General features: G+C 34.7%; 1 protein-coding gene across 7 annotated transcripts in view; it reads right to left on the minus strand.

Annotated features, from left to right (window-relative positions):
• LOC150092301 (homeotic protein female sterile-like) overlaps positions 1-16,542 on the minus strand; it is a 579,681-nt gene that overhangs the window by 538,469 nt on the left and 24,670 nt on the right. Inside the window, exon 2 of one of the 7 annotated variants that reach the window (XM_090415151.1) lies at positions 885-946. The exons of the other annotated variants lie outside the window; for them this stretch is intronic. Coding sequence (XP_090271277.1) covers positions 885-914 — 30 coding nt within the window. The 5' untranslated portion in view covers positions 915-946. The remainder of the gene's footprint in view (positions 1-884; positions 947-16,542) is intronic. 7 annotated transcript variants of the gene reach the window in all.

Consider the following 16,542-nt stretch of genomic DNA (forward strand, 5'->3'; position numbering starts at 1 on the left):
GAAGAATATTACATTATTGATGGATTGGCTTAAAGGTCAAAGCTAGATAAGTGAAAGGAGACCTTCACATAAGCTTTTAAGGAATGTGGAGAACAGACCAGGGCCTCTAACCTAATGTCCAATCCCCACCTTCTCATGGTGTACCCTCATTAGTAAAGAGGTCAGCACACCATGAAAAAATGAGTTGTGAGCTGGCAATTTGTAATTTAGCTAACCAAATTGTATTGTGTAGTGATTTAAACCAAAAGAAAGTAATGGTATAATATGAAGTGTTGTGATGGTTGGGGAAGCCCTGTTAAACAAGGTCCTTACTCTGTCCAAAGTCAACATCAGAATTCAAGACAGACACCATCAATGTGAGAAGTATTAATGGAAAGAAGAAGAACTAGCAAAAGAATTAGAGAAGTATCATGTGGCATAATGGCATTATCAAAACAAGCAGGTCAAAAATGTGATTCTTCTAAATATTACATAGATGATGCTAGATTCAGCCACTAGTAATCAGAAAACAGAGGACCTAAAGCATTCAACAATAAATAAATAAATAGGAGGCAATTTAACAATGATACTTATTTTATGCTAAGGTCTTAACAGAAGGTTCTACTATGGAAAATGTGAAAGTTTTTTTTTTTTTTTTGAATAATTAGACAAGACAGATGACAAGAAAAAATGAAAAGTTGGTACTGATTGGTGATCTAAACAGAAGAGAGGAAATGAATACCAGACATAAAGAAATGTTTGGAGAAAATGTAGAGAAAAGAGCAAAGCTAATATTGACAGTAAGTGCCTGATGGATTTTTTTTTTGTTCAGGATCAGTCAATATAAACATCTCCACCATAAAGATGAGCATAAATTCACATGAAAGAAATAAGAAAACTCTTACTATGTTTATTGGTGATAATGATATCTTCATGCTGGTTCAGGGCAGAAGAGCACACAGTAAATCTGAAATATGAAGTGATCATCATTCAGTTTTGAGCAAGATAAAAATGAATATCAAAAAAGAAAATTATGTGCAAAAGTTTTTAAAAAAGAATCAAAGTGTAGGAGCTTTGAGAGGTGAAAACTATAGACTGAAATATAAAAATAAATATTTTTGTTGACAAAATTTTGAAAGTTTGAAAATAAGAATCATCCTGAAGATCCTTTGGCAAATCTATAAAACATTCAAGGAAAGCATATGCTAAAGTTATTTGAAAGGATAGAAAAATCTGAACTTTGCGGAAGACCAAAGAAGTTAAAGTTGCAGTACTTTAAAAAGAAGAAAGCCAAGCCAAAATTCCTAACAAGTAAATCAGTAGATGCCCTGAGAGAATATAGAGAAACATGTAGGAAAACTAAGCAATGAAGAAAAATAGCTTGAGAAAAGTCACAGGAAGGCTTTGGTATGAATAAAAAATATAAATATTAGTTAGGTAGAAATATGCTCACTTGGAAATGAAGGAGAGAGTATAATAAAAGGAATCAGACATAACAAAGGTGACACAAAAACTGAAAATAAACATATTCTGGATGTGTGGAGTAATTCATTCCTATGAAAGATTGTTAAATGACTGGTAGAATGCAATCAGAAGTACATATTACTACTTGTGGTACAAAAAACCATCAGAAACCTGAATTGTGAAAAGAAAAAAAAAAAAAAAACAGCTGAAAGAGATATGTGACCATAAATGCTCAATAAAAGAAAATGTCTATAATGTATAAAAGATGTATAATAAAAGTTTTAGAGTGCTGCATTGCATAATTCAGAAGACATGATAAGAAGGCCAAAGTCTGAATAACTGGAGTAGAAATCATAATACCCACCCATTAAAAATAAATAAGGGGGGGGGGGAATGAGAATTACAGAAGAATTCCCAAATGAGTGTTCTGGATAAGATTTATTCATGCATACTTTAGAAAAGATTAAGAAAAATTGTACAAGAGAAACTTGGGGAAAATCAAAGTAACTTCAAGCCAAATAAAGATTATCAGAATCATATTTTTACTTTAATACGTTCATGTTGGGCAGTGTCTGCATGTGCAGACTGCCTGAGGGAAACTACCTCTACTGCAATGATGATTTATTGCTATGGCACAAGGCTGTCTTTGAACCATATCAAAGGTTATAGCAGTAGACAAGGTAAGACAATCCCAAACATCCATGCCCAAAGCAGGATTTGAATCCACGATCTGTTGGTTGAAGAGCAGCATGTATGACTAGCTTTACCATATGTATACCCCTTAAGCGTCAGACAGTCACATTTTCAAAAGCTTCATATGGCATGTTAGTTTCAACTTTTTTTCAGTAGAATTTTATTTGTAAAATTAGAATTTGTAAACTGTCTTAATGATATTGAAAATCTCAAATGCAATTCAAACTAAATTTCAATATGTACATTTATATATGCATATACATTTTTATTTACTTTTTTAAAAAAATTTGTTTTAATTTTTTAAATTTAGATAATTTGTTTTACATAAATTATTTGCATTCTGCATCCAGTGACTGAATTATAAACAGTTACCACATATTTTCTGCAACTAACTTTGAAAGAGGATTTACTACAATAAAGAGCCTATTTTTTTTGGAGACATAAATTAATTTAAGGGGATAATACATCCTTCATTATTTCAAAGCCGAATAAGAAATGCGAAGATCAAAATCTAAGCATTTCATGCTGAAGAACTTCCGGTAAGTCCAAGCTTAAGTCAACACCTGGTAGTACAACACTAGGGCAACTCGGAGCAAAGGCGGAGCAAGTTCTGATTACTGTCCTTAATATTTTCTCATAATGTAAAATGCAGCTCCTAGGAGATGTATTACTGTTTTACATTATGAGGGAAGGTCACTACCCAGACTGGTTTCGACCCTTTATTGAGGTCTCATCAGTGAGTAGGTAGACCTGAATAATACCAAGGTTTAAGTGAACCGAACTTACATACTTTATAAATTGCCAGAAAAGTGTACCTATATATTATTACTACAATAAAGAGCCAAGAGGCTATTTTTTGCGGCGATGTAAATTATTTAATTAAGGGGCAACTCGGAACAAAGGTGGAGCAAGTTCTGATCACTGTCCTTAATATTTTCTCATAATGTCAATTCGTAAGGTAATTTTTAAATTGTGAATTGCAATTTACTTTACGAATTGCTTTCTGGCAATTCATAAAGTAAAGTATGTAAGTTCGGTTCACTTAAAACTTGGTATTATCCAGGTCTACCTACTCACTGATGAGACCTCAATAAAGGTCGAAACCAGTCTGGGTTCGTTTTACATTATGAGGGACCTTCCCTCATAATGTAAAACAGTAATACATCTCCTAGGAGTTACATTTTATCATCATCATCATACGTATCAAAGATTTAGGCCTAGTATGGCCTGTTCCTGCCTTAGAAGTCATCGTTGAATCGTTTAAGAGGACGTCCTGGTTTTCTTTTTCCTAATTGCTTTTTTATATTATTTTTTCTCATAATATAAAATTACATTTTATATTATGAGAAAATATTAAGGGAGGTGATCAGAACTTGCTCTACCTTTGCTCCTAGTTGCCCTAGTGTTGTACTACCAGGTGTTGATTTATGCTTGGACTCACCAGAAATTCTTCGGCATGAAATGCTTAGATTTTGATCTTCACATTTCTTATTCGGCTTTGAAATAATGAAGGATTTATATCCCCTTAAATTAATTTGAAAGAGGATGTTAGAACAAATGTGTTTAAGTTAGATACTATGTTTGGTGATGCAATAAATCTGTTTTGCTTGCATGCATGTAGCAATAGTGTATGTGTGAAGGGAGGGGATGCATTTTTCATCCCAAAGTGTCATTTTCCAGTTGTCTCTAATTACACAAATCTGATATGAAAATCAGCAATTAAAACAGGAACTGCAAAAACAGGCTAAAACATAGAAAACTAACTGTACCCTGAATGGAGAAGTTATAGAATAAGTAAAATATTTAAGCTATTCAGGGATAATTTTTACTGAAAATGGCAAATTAAATATGGAAATCAACAACAGAAGAAGCAAAGCAAAAGAAAAAATAGGGCAAAAACACTAAACTAGCATATTCAAGACAGTGTCCAAACTAATTTCAACTTATATCTGACATCTGGGTTAGAAATAAAACAGTTGATCAAAGCCTTTGTGACATCCCAGATTATGAGTGAAATAAAAAATAATAATAATAATAAAATAAAACAAAATAAAAAAATGAAAGAAGTGAACAGATGGCATGAATGGAAAAATCATATTATAAATGAAGATTAGGAAGGAACTTGACATTGTTACCAATCAGTTAGAAGAGATTTAAAAAATTATAAGAATTCTGTAATTTTCTTGATTACACTATAAAAGCTGCATAAATTGAAGAAACATAAATACAGGATAGTTATGACAGTATATGAATTGAACTGAAATCCATCATAGCTCAGAAAGTTTTGATGATGCCCTCTGGTTGGAAAGGGAGGTGACATTTTCCTCCCAGAAACTTGGGTTTTTCAAAAAAAAAAAAAAAAAAAAAAAAAAAAAAAAAAAAAAAAAGGCAAATCCAGAAAGACAAACACATTAACAGCCGTAATACACTATGCTGATAGGATTAACTACCCTGTTAGAGCATTAATTAGGCTACCAGAGGGAAGATGGAATGGATAAATTAATTACTTTACTATAAACTTCCTAATTTCTTTCACATTACTCAGTTACTTGTCAAATTTCCAATACTGTCATACATTTCAATTTTTAAATCGCTACTAACTGCAATCTACTTTATGTTCGATGTTTTTCCACTTGGTTATACTATAAATTAAAGATGCCAAGAAAATAAATTTGTGCCTAAAGGAATGCAAAAGTCTTATTTCCATATATGAGTAGCCAAAAGGTCACAACTTCAAGATTACTTCAACCTATCACTTCTGGGTCTGGCTTCCACAGATGAGCCCTCAATAAAGGTCGAAACCGGTCTGGGAAGTGACCCTTCCCATAATGCAAAGCATTATACACAGTATGGATATATACTTTGCATTATGGAATACTAAGGCAAGTGATGTGAAGTCATTAACTTCTAAATATGAGTTGCCCAGTCCTGAAATTACTTCAGGTGCAAACTTTGTTTGCTTACGCTTGGATAAAGGATTAAACTAAGAATATAATTTCTCATAATCATCAAATTCCTGACATGTACCCTCAAGGGGTGTACAGGATATGACTGTACTACATGAAAAAATTACATCATTACTAACTTCCTATCTACAATTTTGCTCCAAATGAGTCTGTTACTTGTCAAGACTCCAACATTATCAGATCTTATATTTCTATCGTCTAAGGCACTTTGTACTATATCAATCCACCTATATCTTGGTCTTCCTCTGGATCATTTTCCTGCGAACCTGGCAGAGAACACTTGTTTTGCTAATCTTTCCTCGCCCATTCTGTTTAAGTGACCATACCACCTGAGATTAGCTCTGCTAACGCATTCCTGGATGCTGACAATGTCAAGTTCTTTCCTAATATCCTCGTTTTTAATATGATATTGCCATTGATGCCATCTGTTCACGCCTATAATCTTTCTCAGGACTCTCATATCTGCAGTCGCTAGTCTTTGGTCAAGTGTTTTACTTCTGACCCAGCTCTCAGATCCATAAGTTAAAACTGGTTTGAACACTGTCTTGTATACAGCTAATTTAGTGTTCCGACTAATTTCTCTCTTATTCCATATGAATTTATTCAATTGACTTCCCACCATACCAGCTTTGCTGATTCTGTTGTCTATTTCTATATTTAATTTGCCATCTTCAGCAAAAATCGTACCTAAGTAGCTGAAATGTTTTACTTGTTCCACAGGTTCTCCATTCACAATAGGTGACATTTTCAATGATTCTGCCTATTTTCATTGTCTTTGTCTTTTTATTGCTGACCTTCATACCATATCTATTACAAAAGCTATTCAATTTAGTCAGAGAATCTTGCAGACTTGTAGCGGATTTATTTAGAAGTATAACATCATCGGCATAAAGTAAAGAGCTGACATTAACATCTCCAATTTCGATATCATGTTTAATACCACTTTCCTTTAATACCACTAGTCTCACACCAGATTTAACATTAAACCATCTTCCAGTACTTCCTTCAATTCTAACTGCTGACTTGCAACTCAATTAAAGACTAAGTATTGCTTGATATAATGCCCCATTGACACCATATAACTGTAGCATATTGAATAGCTTCTCTCTTGGCACCTTGTCATATGCCTTTTCCAAATCGACAAAACTTAAATACAGATCTTTGTTATATTCCCAGGCTTTCTCGACTATTTGTCGTAAAGTGAAGATCTGATCCTGACAGCCTCTATTTGGCCTGAATCCAGCTTGTTCTTCACCAAGCTTTTCTTCCACAATTCTTCTCAACCGTTTCTCAAGTATACTTGCATAGATCTTGCCAGGAACACTCAGTAGGGAAATACCTCTGTAATTCTCACATTCAGTTTTATTTCCCTTTTTATATATGGGTACTATGAGAGCTCTACTCCAATCATCGGGAATTCGTCCCTCTGTCCAGGCTTTCTGAACTATGCAGCGCAGCCACTGTAAGACTTTTATACCACCATACTTCTGCATTTCTGGTCGAATATCATCTACTCCTGCTGTCTTTCCACATTTCAAGCGTTTGATGGCTTTTTCTACTTCAAGTATGGATATGTATTCCTGACTGCATGCCTGGTCAGTGTTTTTTATCACTGTGCTGTCATCACCGCTTGTTTCATTCAGCAGTTTTTCAAAGTAATTACTCCATACTTCAAGGAGATCTTTTTCTCCTGTTTTCATGTCACCTTTATCATCTCTAACTCCTTTTACAGCACTCTTTCTTCCATTCCTAAGCTTCTTCAACAACCTCCACAATATTTTGCCACCTTCTTGATATTTATTTTCTATATTCTTGCCAAAATCCTCCCATGACTTTTGTTTAGCTAGTTTTACACACTGTTTAGCTTTCTTACATTTGTCTCTGTATTCTGTAAGAGTAAAAGCTGACTTATTTGCCAGGAACTTTTGATATGCTTTCTTCTTTTCCTTCACTGCCTCTTTAACTTCCTGTGTCCACCATGGAGTTCTGATATTTTTATCCTTGCACACAACCTCACCACATGCCTCTCTGGCAGAATCAATCAATGTTTCCTTCAGAGTTTGCCACTGAATCTCCAAGGTTTGATTCCTGTTCTCAAACTCTTTCATTTTCTTTTCAATAATATTTCTGTATTTTAGTCTACAGTTTACATCTGAGAGCTGCTCAACTTTTATTCGCTTTAAAACTTTCTTACATGTTATTCTTTTCAATATGAAATTCAATTTTATCCTGCTCAAGACTAAATAGTGATCACTTCCAATTTCAAATCCTCTGTACACTCTGGTGTCCTGCACCAGGGAGAAAACATCACTATCAACAATAACATAGTCAATGAGACTTTTCTTATTCTTAGCCTCTTCTCTCCATGTGAATTTGTGCACATTTTTATGTTGGAACATGGTGTTAGTAATAACCAGTCCATGTCCTGAGCAGAAATCCAACAGATATTTGCCATTATTATTAGCTTTGCTCTTTTCACCAAATTTTCCCAAAATATTTTTGTATGTCTCATAATCATTTCCTACTCTGCTATTTAGATCCCCAACAAGGACCAACTTTTCCTTTTTCATTGTGTCAGTTGCTTTTTCTAAAGCGTCAAAAAATTCCTCCACTACCTTAGTAGAACCTTCTAAACTAAAGTTCCTACTAAAGTTCTACCTTAGTAGAACCTTCTGTGGCACTATAGGCACAAATAAGTCTCATTGTCCAGTTCCCCATTCTCATATTTGCCCACATTACTCTATGAAGGAAAGTAGTATTAAACCTGATATCAAATTTGGAGATGTTAATGTCAGCTCTTTGCTTTATGCAGATGATGTTACACTTCTAAATAAATCCGCTACAAGTCTGCAAGATTCTCTGACTAAATTGAATAGCTGTTGTAATAGATATGGTATGAAGGTCAGCAATAAAAAGACAAAGACAATGAAAATAGGCAGTATCATTGAAAATGTCAACTTTGTTGTGAATGGAGAACCTGTGGAACAAGTAAAACATTTCAGCTACTTAGGCACGATTTTTACTGAAGATGGTAAATTAAATATAGAAATAGACAACAGAATCAGCAAAGCTGGTATCGTGGGAAGTCAATTGAATAAATTCATATGGAATAAGAAAGAAATTAGTCGGAACACTAAATTAGCTGCATACAAGACTGTGTTCAAAACAATTTTAACTTATGGATCTGAGAGCTGGGTCAGAAGTAAAACACTTGACCAAAGACTAGAGACCGCAGATATGAGAGTCCTGAGAAAGATTAGAGGCGTGAACAGATGGCATCAATGGCAATATCATATTAAAAATGAGGATATTAGGAAAGAACTTGACATTGTCAGCATCCAGGAATGCGTTAGCAGAGCTAATCTCAGATGGTATGGTCACTTAAATAGAATGGGAGAGGAAAGATTAGCAAAACAAGTGTTCTCTGCCAGGTTGGCAGGAAAACGACCCAGAGGAAGACCAAGATATAGGTGGATTGATACGGTACAAAGTGCCTTAGACGATAGAAATATAAGATCTGATAATGTTGGAGTCTTGACAAGTAACAGACTGATTTGGAGGAAAATTGTAGATAGGAAGTTAGTAACGATGTAATTTTTTCATGTAGTACAGTCATATCCTGTACACCCCTTGAGGGTACATGGCAGGAATTTGATGATGATGATGCATCATTCCTTTTTTTTTTTTCCTTGTTTGAGCGAAAAAAAAACCCAAGAAACCAAGAACTGTCTCTTCATTATTGTAATCACAATGCACATAACTATAAAAATAGATTTATTATGCAGTCAAGCCTGGCTATAGCAAATTCCTAAGAACCCCACAGGAACAGTTTGTTATGGTGAAGTTTGCTGTAGTGAATTTTCTTTTGAATATGCCTATGGACTTCGGTCTGATGCTCACTTGCTACCACAAATTCAGCTGATTTTGTGGTAGCAAGTGAGTACGTACGTTACAATGACATTGGCTATAGTGAGAATCACCTACAGTATATAATTATTGTAACTTTTTATATATATAAAATTATGTTTTTATTTTCACTTTATCCTAAATCCTTTACAATTTTTCTTTATCAACTGCTCTAACAAACTGTCATCAGGTCAGGAAGACCAAAAATGTTCCAGTTCAGGTTCTTTAATCTTCTTCATCTTTTTCATAGTCTCTTCTCTATTAAACTTCAGCTAACATAAGTATTAGCTCTGTGAAATCCTCCACATTACCTTCTGATCTAAACTCCCTTTACCAGAAAGTATAATTAGCACATAACTGAAGTTTTCACTACTCTTCAAAACTTGCTTATTGAGTCTAACACCATTAATGTTTACATTTTCTCTACAATTTAAACCATGCTCTCACTTTCCTTGCTATTAATATGTAATCCATAGTCCTGTGTCACACTGTTCCATCTGTCCATTTCTTCTGTAGCTCTTCTGAACATGCACAAATCACCACGTCATCAGCAAATACAGCAGCTTTTCCTTTCAGGTTGTTAACCATTATCTAGGATAGTCTTCATAACCACAATGAATAGCAACAGAGATAAGACACTTCCTTGTCATTGTCAATTATTAAAGTGCACACCACTTCAAATTACCAGATTTAGTCTTTACGCAGCTCGACCATGACTATTTTTTTTCTTTTTCCATGTCTATCATTTTCAAACTTTCCCAGACTTTTTCCTGTTGAACTCAATCTTTTTCCAAATAGAGAAATGCTAGACAAGCTTTTTCCATATTCCCAGCATTTTTCAATTATTCTTCTTACAGCAAAAATCAAATCAACAGTTGATCGCCCTTTTCTAAAACTAAACTGCTCTTCTTTTAGACCTTCCTCTATTTTATATCTTATTCTGTTGCCAGTAGGCACTTAAGGTTCAAAGCCAAAAAACTGGGAGGAGAACCAACTGAAACTTCCGACCCGATGTCCAATCCTCACCTATCACATGGTATGCCAAATTAGTAGGTAGATATCCACTGGATCATGAAAGAATGAGGATGGGCTGGCAATTTGGGACTTAGTGGACTAAATTGTATTTTCTGTTGGCTTAAACCACAAATAATATGATGGTCCAACATAAGATTTCATGCTGGCTGGGCCAACACCCAGTTAAAAAAGGCCATTGGTGTTTTTGTTAGGGAACCAGCGTGAGCAGTGAAAAATCGGCAACTGGAAGACTCAACCTAAGCATCTGCAAAAAATAAGAAAAAACCCAACATCAGAAGAACTAAAGATAGCAACCATCAATATAAGGAGTATTAATGAAAAGGAAATTGAGCTTGCAGAAGAACTGGAAAAGTACATGGACACATGATTGGCATCACAGAAAAAACAGATTTACTAAATAATAAGTATGGGATGTTATATTCAGGCAATAATGAATAAACTCCTTGATAGGAAGACAGATTCAAGTGGATTTATGTGGGCAAACTTCAAAATGTAGAAATGAACAATGAAACTTATTTGTGCCTATGGTGCCACAGAAGGGTCTCCTAAAGAAGAATTTTTTGAATCACTAGAGCAGGTAACTGACAAAGAAAATAGAAAAAGTGGTACTTGTTGGAGATCTAAACAACAGAGTTGGAAGTGTATCCCATCAGGCATACAGAAATGGTTTGGAAAAATTTGGAGAAAAGGACAAGGTTAATTATAACGGTAAGTATCTACTGGATTTCTGCTCAGCATATGGACTAGTCATCACTTTTGATGAAAGTAGACCATACTTTACATCAAGTATGGTCTGCTTTCATCAAAAATTTAACTGCCACAGACCTAGAATATAGCATGCATGATACAATAGAATGTGATAGCAGCAACTAGTTTATCATTTGTATTCTGGTTTATCAATTATATTTAACGGTTGTGAAGTTATCAAAAACATGTAATATGTGTAGACAAAGAAAATAGAAAAAGTGGTACATGTTGGATATCTAAACAGCAGAGTTGGAAGTGAATCCCATCATGCATACAGAAATGCCTGATGGGATACACTTCCAAATACGGCATACAGAAATGTTTTGTATGCCGTATTTGGATGTAGACTTAAATCATCAGGAGTACCACTACTCCTGATGATTTAAGTCTTACAATGTCAAAACTTGTCAAGTTTAACAGATAAGCTTAGGTGTTGACGGTTATTCATGACGTAAGTTTTTAACGGTATTAACAACACCAAACAATTTAATCAAAAGATGTTTGATTAATTGCTTATATTTCGCTTAATTTCAAATCCGCATCATCAGAGCACAACACACTTGTACACGCGACAGTGAGTAAGTAAAACAATAAAATTGCAGTGTACAAAAGATCTAAAGTCCCATTTACGGAGCCCTCTAATGTTGGGGGGAATCATTACAGCTATGTGGGAGTTGCTCTTAGGATGACAGCCTCCCAAAGTTTTGGCAAATTAGGTTCAAGTTAGGAGAATTCTTCAAAGCCATTGCTAACTCAAAAAATAATCTTTCAGATCTGCAACAACTCCTAAATAGCACATTTGTTTTTTACATCTAATCCTGTATGAAGGAGTATCCAAAGTGTGGTCAGCCAGTCCTGACTTGCCATAGTAATAGTAGCAAACGTATTTTTTTATGTTCATCCAGGTTAACTAATCTTCCTGTTTGTCCATAGTAGGCCAAGTCACAGGAAACTTCATACACTCCTGGGTGTGCTAAAGAGAAGTTTATCCTTAGACGAGCTGCTAGTTTTACATGGGGTTTGAAAGTGGTGCAAATGCCGTGCTTCATCAGTACTTTGGCTATCTTTTCTGCTGTACCTCTGACATAGGGAATAGAAACGGTCATGTTGTGTTCCTGTGTATTAAAGGAGGAAGGAGTAATGGGGCTGTGCAGTATTTTATCTATTTTGTAGGAATTGCAGCCGTTGGCTAAGAACATATGGCGCAGATATTTCAGTTCTGTGGTCAGAGCTGTATCGTTAGAACAAATGGTTCTGTGTGTGAGTGTTTTTAAAATGCCATGCTGTTGGACTGGATGGTGATGTGATTGTTTATGTAGTATCTTCCTGTGTATGTGTGTTGGCTTTCTGTAAATGGAAAAAGATAGTGATCCATCCGAAAGGCAGGTGACTAATGTGTCAAGAAATGATAAACAGTTATTAGATTCTTTTTCTACTGTGAAGTGGATTTTGGGGGTGTTAACTATTTAGGTAGGTGACAAATACATCCAAAGTGTCTTCTCCATGGGGTCAAATGGCAAACACATCATCTACATAGCATAACCAAACTAGTGGCTTGTATGTAGCTGTGGTAAGTACTTTGTTTTCAAAGTGTTCCGTGTAAAAGTTTGCTAAGGATTGGGGGAATCCATAGTGGGCAAATTTACTGCTTCTCCGAGAACAAATCGCCACTGCTTGCATAGAGCTTAGTAAGTTAAACAGCTCTATTGCCACTCTACAAGAAGAACTAATCAACGTCTTACATTGCATCTCCAAAATTGCAGCAAAAAAAGAATTTACAAAAGTTAAAAGCAGACACTTAAAAAGATATGAACTCCTACAACAGAGCCAACGTACAAAGTTCCGACCGCATGGTCGTAAATCTATCATCAAAAATACTCAATGAAGAAGCCAAGAATGCTCTCAGTCTAGGACATAACTTTGCCATCATACCTAAACAAATTCCAAAATTAGAAATCATGATGAAGGTAGAATGGGGCATTTACGATCTCCCACCAGCAATGGCCAATAATGTGCACTTAGATATAGCAAATATTCTAAACAAAGCTAAACCACCAAAATGCAATATACCACGTAATGAAATAATTGCCTTTAAAAAGTTATATAAGAATAAAAATATTATCATTACAAAAGCTGATAAAGGAAATGCTACAGTTATCATGGGTCGAGAAGATTATAACAAAAAAATTCAAGATCTCCTATGTGACAGTTCCACGTACCAAATTATAGATGAAGATCCCACTATGTTTCAAGGAAAAAAAGTCTGAAAATTGCTAAAAAAAAGTGACTTCCTGGCCCAAAGAAATCAAAAAAATAAAACCAATTCATGTTAAACCACCCTGTATTTATGGATTACCAAAATTCCACAAACCTAATAACCCCCTGAACCCCATGTAGGGGGTTAATTGATAGCATAGGTGGTCCCATGTATAAACTGGCTCAACAGTTAGCCAAGTTGCTTGCTCCTCTTACTGGTAACTCCTCTATTTTTGTAAAAAAAATTCAATCCATTTCAAAACACTAGTTAAAAATTGCATCCTAAAAACTTCAGACATAACGGTTAGTTTTGATGTTGCCTCTTTATTTACCAATACCATTATGTTGGAGGTTTAATGGATTTTTTACAACACTCAAAAAGAATTAAAATAGAATTTAATACTTCCGATATTTCGTCCTAGTCACTAGGACATCTACGGGGATTACAAAAACAATTAATGTAACATGCACACAAAAACTTACAATACTAAGCCCAACCATGGGTGACACTAAAGTCCTTGACTCAAAAAGAATTAAAATAGAATTTAATACTTCCTATATTTCGTCCTGGTCACTAGGACTTTAGTGTCACCCACGTGGTTGGGCTTAGTATTGTAAGTTTTTGTGTGCATGTTACATTAATTGTTTTTGTAATCCCTGTAGATGTCCTAGTGACTAGGACGAAATGCAGGAAGTATTAAATTCCATTTTAATTCTTTTTGAGTGTTGTAAAGAATCCATTAAACCTCCAACATAATGTCCTCACAGCACTTAAGCCTCTACACGAGAATACCAATGTACCACTTACAGACATTCTGGATTTGATAAAGTATAAATTTCCTCCTGATATTTTTGAATTATTCAAATTTACTATGTATGCAAGTTACTTTACATGAGAAGGAAAAATCTACAAACAGATTAATGGTACTGCTATGGATTCCCTCCCTCCTTTAACAAACTTTTACATGGAACACTTTGAAAACAAAGTACTTACCACAGCTACATACAAGCCACTAGTTTGGTTACACCATGTAGATGATGTGTTTGCCACTTGGCCCCATGCAGAAGACAAGTTGGATGCACTTTGGATGCATTTGTCACCTACCTAAATAGTCAACACCCCAAAATCCACTTCACAGTAGAAATTGAATCTAATAACTGTTTACCATTAATTGACACATTAGTCACCCACCTTTCAGATGGATCACTATCTTTTTCCATTTACAGAAAGCCACACACACACACACACACACAGGAAGATACTACATAAACAATCACATCACCATCCAGTCCAACAGCATGGCATTTTAAAAACACTCACACACAGAGCCAGAACCATTTGTTCTAACGATACAGCTCTGACCACAGAACTCAAATATCTGAGCCATAGGTTTTTATCCAACGGCTACAATTCCTACAAAATAGATAAAATACTGCACAGCCCCATTACTCCTCCCTCCCCTAATACACAGAAACACAAAATGACCATCTCTATTCACTATATCAGAGGTACATCAGAAAAGTTAGCCAAAGTACTGATGAACCATGGCCTTTGCACCACTTTCAAACCGCATGTAAAACTAGCAACACTGATCTGCTTGCCTAAGGATAAACTTCACCCTTTAGCACACCCAGAAGTGTATGAAGTTTCCTGTGACTTGGCCTACTATAAAGGAAGATCAGTTAATATCTGCCTGGAAGAATATAAAAAATACGTTCACTACTATTACTATGGCAAGTCAGGACTGGCAGACCACGCTTTGGATACTCCTTCATACAGGATTAGATGTAAGAAAACAAATGTGCTATTTAGGAGTTATTAGAGATCTAAAAGATTATTTTTTGAGTCAGCAATGGCGTTGAAGAATTCTCCTAAACTGAACAAGTATGGTTGCATCAATTTGCCAAAAATTTGGGAGACTGTCATCCTAAGAGCAACTCCCACATAGCTGTAATGATTTTTTCTCCCCAACATTAGAGGACTCCATAAATAGGACTTGAGATCTTTTGTACACTGCAATTTTATTGTTTTACTTACTCACTATCGTGTGCACAAGTGTGTTGTGCTCTGATGATACGGATTTGAAATTCAGCAAAATATAAGCAGTTAATAAAACATCTTTTGATTAAATTGTTTGCCATTGTTAATACTGTTAAAAAGTTAAGTCATGACTTGTCAAGTTTTAACTGCTTATTTTTTTAGTAAACTCTTTATTTATATTACAATGTGGTCTCAATACTGAAAACTTCCCATAGAGATGATTCTTGTTGCCATTACCCTTTCATAAGTCTTTGCACAGTAACACAATAGCGTTATTCTTCTATAGTTACTACATTCTTTTCTTGAGCCTCCTTTATATATTGGAACAATAATCTTCTTGGTCCAATCATCATCAGGTACCACCTCCTTGCTCCAGATCAGTCTGAAGATGTCACATGACCATTTCACTCCTCTACTGCTACTGCTACAAGCTCTGATCAGTTCAACAGGTAAATCTATCCCAGGGATTTTCCATTAATCTTCCTTGACGCTTCTTCAACCTCTGCCAGATTTATTTTACTTATTCTCTCTCTCATCAATGCATTCATTCCAGTTTATTTCACTATGGCTTTCATCTTTGTTTAAAAGATCTCTTAAAGAAGGTTGCCACATCATCCTAATCTCTCTTCCAGTATTCACAATATTTCCATTTATTTAAAACCTTTAAGGCTAAACCTATGTGAGAGAATGTTAGTCTGCTATATAAATTAACATCCTTAAAACCCTCCCATCAAATTTTAAATAGATTTCTCACTTGACTACTGTTTGAATGATACATTTTTACCTCTTTCAGTTATTCCATTTTGACCAGAGTGAGGGAGAGAGAAAGCATTAGTCAAGTATAGGGGAAAACCAAAAAGCTTCTATTATATAATTACATCAGGAGAAATTTTAAAAAAAAGTTAATGTAGAAAGAAAATGGATATTATTTAGTAATGATATTAGGTAAATGAGCAATCAGAAGAAATCATTAAAGCATTATTTCATTAGGAGCTTTGGCAATAAACAATGCTTAAATATATAAATATTTTTAGAAATTAATTAGTCACTGTCACTATTTTTTTCTGTAGTTATCAGTTATAAACAGCAAAACTCATATGTTGCTGTTTATTTCAGTTTCATGTATCAAATGACTGTTTGTTATTATAAATATAGGCAATGTTGGACTTAACAATCTTAGAATTTTGTGACCTGTTGTTTGACTATTAAAAAGCCATAGACTATTTTGGATATTTTAGGAACAAACGATCATGAAATAAATGAACAAAACATCTAAGATGCTAAAACTGTCAATTAAAAAAAAGTAGTTAAGATCCAAGCAATGCCATGAAATTAAATTTAACAGTATTTTTTATATAGTGAGAACAGCTAACTCATGAGCTGCACTCATGAGTTAGCTGTTCTGATTATTCAACATAATCAGAAAACATGCACCTAAAAGAGGATACTTTCTAT

The sequence above is a fragment of the Typopeltis vanoorti genome, chromosome 26 (assembly GCF_054136105.1).
Source record: "Typopeltis vanoorti isolate ZY-2024b chromosome 26, IOZ_Tvanoo_1.0, whole genome shotgun sequence".
NCBI classification, from domain to species: Eukaryota; Metazoa; Arthropoda; class Arachnida; order Uropygi; family Thelyphonidae; genus Typopeltis; species Typopeltis vanoorti.